We start from the raw sequence: 3468 nt of genomic DNA, 5'->3' as shown, positions 1-3468 counted from the left end.
ATATCAATTAAACCTTGATATAGCTTTTTCTTTTTTTTTTTTTTAAAGAACATCATTGCGACAACTTATGAAAGTTGAATGGGAGGTAAGGATCACGTGGTAGGGACGCATGGTGTTACTCTTCTGACTCTGACAGTTGTGCTGTGTTGTGATGGTGTGTGTTATGTTGTGGTTGTGTTGCATGTATTGTGTGTTTTTGTGGTTGCGTAGGACAATGTCTTTATTCCAAGGAAACAGACACTAAGCTATTTAGGGGTGATGGAGTGTTAGTTTTGCAAATTACTCTCAAATCGTTCAGGGGAAAAGAATTCTTACTATCCTTGCAACTGTGAAACTTTTATTTCAAAATAAAAATTATCTTTGGCATTTGAAAATGTGTCTGGAGTGTAGTGATGGCCTTGGCTGAGTGAAGCAAGTGCTGCTGGGTTTTGATCTGGGTGAGGGTTGATGGAGGTAGGGAGATTTTTTAAGCTGTGGGTGTTTGGGAGAACACTCCCCAGAGGGACCTCTGTGTGGCCTTGGCCATCACCCAGGGGCATCAGGCCCAGGGCTTGCAGGGACCAGTTCCAGGCCACCTGTCCCCAGCCAGCCAGGAAGGGGCATGTTCCCCACCCCAGGGTTTATTTTTAGTTTCTTTTCCAAAACCCAGGATGGCGCTTCTGGCTGGCACATTTGGGTTGTGGGTGAGGACGGTGGCCCCTTCTAAGGAGACAGTTTTCTGCGAACAAGGAAGCAGAAGCTGCACTGATGCCTGGCCCCGCCTAGTGCCCCCACTCTTCCCTCCTCCAGCCAGCCCCCACACCCCCATCACACACAAACCTGCCTGGCCACCCAGCCTGCCCCAGCCTGGGCTTATAAACCCCCCACGCCCTCGCCTCCTGTTGTACAGAGGCTGGGAGTTGGCACCATGCTGCTGAATTTCAGTGGCCTTCGGGCCCTGGTGACGGGGTAGGGAAAGATGGGTGTGAGCGAGGCAGGTGGGGGTGTGTGAGGGGCCGAGGTTAGAGAGCAAGGTGGCCAGACCCAGAGCCTCACAGGCCCATGCTGGGGCCTGCAAGTCCCTTTGTGCCTGAGCCAGCTGATCTGGGCCTGGACTGCTCCCTACCACCCAGCAGGCCCCATTGGGACATGATGCTAGCCTCTCCCTGGTCAATGCAAGAGCCCTCCTGCGAGGGAGGCCCTCAGAATCACTCTGGGCAGATGGGGGGATCCAGCCAAGGCCTCTTCCCTCGGCCCAGCAGGAAGGGGCTGCCCTCTGGGCCTCCTTTGGCCGGATCCTGGCTGGCCGGACCCCTGACCCCCGGGCCACCACCCTCTGGCCAGCACTGTCTCACCGCTCTTTCCTAAGCAGCAAATCTGCTGCCCCCACCCGCAGCCTTGGCCCAGACATATTCCACCATCTGGCTGCCCCGTGCACCCCTGCAGGGATCGGGTGGGACACCGTGAAGGCCCTGCACGCCTCAGGAGCCAGAGTGGTGGCTGTGAGCAGTACCAATGCCGACCTGGTCAGCCTCTCCAAGGAGGTGAGGTGTGCAGCCCCATCATGGCCCAGGCCTGTGACCCTCTGGGATGCCTCACCAGCCTGCCAGGACGCTCCCTTTGGTCACTGGCCAATGTCTTCCCACAGGGCCCCGGGGTAGAGCCCGTGTGCGTGGACCTGGGTGACTGGGAGGTCATGGAGCGGACACTGGGCAGCGTGGGCCCTGTGGACGTGCTGGTGAACAACGCCGCCGTGGCGCTGCTGCAGCCCTTCCTGCAGACCACCAAGGAGGCCTTCGACAGGTGAGGAGTAGGAGAGGAGGTGGACTGGGGAGAGGGCTGCTGAGGAAGTGGACGGGCGTGGCCATGGTCTGTCTGACTGTCCCCTCTCCCCCCAGGTCCTTCAGTGTGAAACTGCGCTGTTCCAGGTATCTCAGGTGAGCCAGTGGGAGGATGTGGCCCAGTGCAGACATGGCCCAAGTGGGGTCAGGCTGCCCCCTCTCTTGGCTTACAGATTGTGGCCCGGGGCATGATCAGCCACGGAGTGCCTGGCTCCAGCGAGAACGTCTCCAGCATGGCGGCCCATGTCACCCTTCCCAACCTAGCTGCCTACAGTGAGTCCCTCTGCCCAACCTTGAGCCCCCATTCCGTGCAGGAGCAGCTGGGCCTCATGCAAAGTGGGCTGAATCCTTAAGGGTCCTCGGTGCTGCCCTCTTCCCACAGGCTCCACCAAGGGTGAAATGACCATCCTGACCAAAGTCATGGCCATGGAGCTGGGGCCGCACAAGGTAGGCATGGGGGAGCTGTGGGTGCCAGGGGCCCCGGCCTGGGAAGGCACGAGGTAGGCGCAGGGTGGGGGTGAGGTGGGACTGGGGATGAAAACGGGGGTAGGGGGCGCCAGGGGGTGAATAAGCAAGCTCAGTGGGGTCTGTGAGGGCTGGGTTCCTGCGCCGGCTGAGACCGCCCCTCCGGCCCCTCGGCCCCAGATCCGGGTGAACTCGGTAAACCCCACGGTGATGCTGACCGCCATGGGCCAGCAAGCCTTGTCTGACCCCGAGTTCGCCCGGAAGCTGAAGGAGCGCCACCCGCTGAGGCAGTTTGCAGGTCAGCTGGGCTTCGTGGAGTGGCGGGCGCGGCTGGGGCGGCCGGGCCCAGACAGCCGGGCCGAGCCGTGCTGACCCCGCCCGCCACCCGCCGCAGAGGTGGAGGACGTGGTCAACAGCATCCTCTTCCTGCTCAGCGACCGCAGCGCCCCCACCAGCGGCTCGGGAATCTTTGTGGATGCCGGGTACCTGGCCTCCTAAGAGCGCGGTGCTCTGAGCGGCCAGAGGGATGTTGCTCGGCCCCGCCCGGCCCCGCTTCCACGCCCCACCGCCCCGCCCCCAGACCGCCAAGGCCACCAGCCCACCACGCCCCTGGCCCCATCCACGCCCACACCCTGACCCTCCCCGCATCTCCCACTGCCCGGCCTGCTGCCCCCGCCCCGCGGCTTGGCCCCACCTCCACGACACACCGCGGCTCCGCCCCACCAGCCCATCCCGCATCCACACCCACGTGCCAGGAGACCCGCCCCTGTTGTCCCCACCCACTGTGTCCTCAGCTGTGCTGGAGTGGATTTGCCTAATTAAATGGAGGCCATTTTCTTGCAGCTAGCCGTGCCAGGGCTCTGGCTGGGCACGCCGCGAGGCTGGGGAGGGGAGGATCAGGGACTGGAGGGCACCGGTTAACCTTCGAAGAAGTAAAGAGAGGGCAGATCCGAAGCCCGCCGGATTCCACCGCTGACCCTGCCCTTGAGCTGAAGGGCCGAGATTCCTTGCAAGAAGATTCCTCGCAAGAAGATTCCTCGTGTCCACGCCCTAACCGCAGCACCCAACCTTCTCTGGGCCGAGGGCAGAAGGCAGCCTGCAGCCACCTTTCCTCCCCTGAGGCTCTGGCTCCGCTCTTCAGCCCAGCATGCCCCCCCAACCCGCCCCCACTACCGCCGGCCGG

At 61.9% G+C, this 3468-nt stretch overlaps 1 protein-coding gene across 1 annotated transcript; it reads left to right on the top strand.

Moving 5' to 3' along the window:
- The first annotated feature begins 907 nt into the window (after positions 1-907).
- Positions 908-2783, top strand: LOC132355156 (carbonyl reductase [NADPH] 2-like). Its single transcript, XM_059907383.1, is given in 9 exon segments — positions 908-962; positions 1426-1523; positions 1628-1782; positions 1878-1897; positions 1900-1916; positions 1994-2093; positions 2203-2267; positions 2466-2583; positions 2680-2783. Coding segments are annotated over 9 exon segments (732 nt in total).
- Positions 2784-3468: the final 685 nt, after the last annotated feature.

The sequence above is a fragment of the Balaenoptera ricei genome, chromosome 20 (assembly GCF_028023285.1).
Source record: "Balaenoptera ricei isolate mBalRic1 chromosome 20, mBalRic1.hap2, whole genome shotgun sequence".
Lineage (NCBI taxonomy): Eukaryota > Metazoa > Chordata > Mammalia > Artiodactyla > Balaenopteridae > Balaenoptera > Balaenoptera ricei.
Note: the sequence above shows the minus strand (reverse complement) of the source record. Positions and strands in the feature narration are given on the sequence as shown.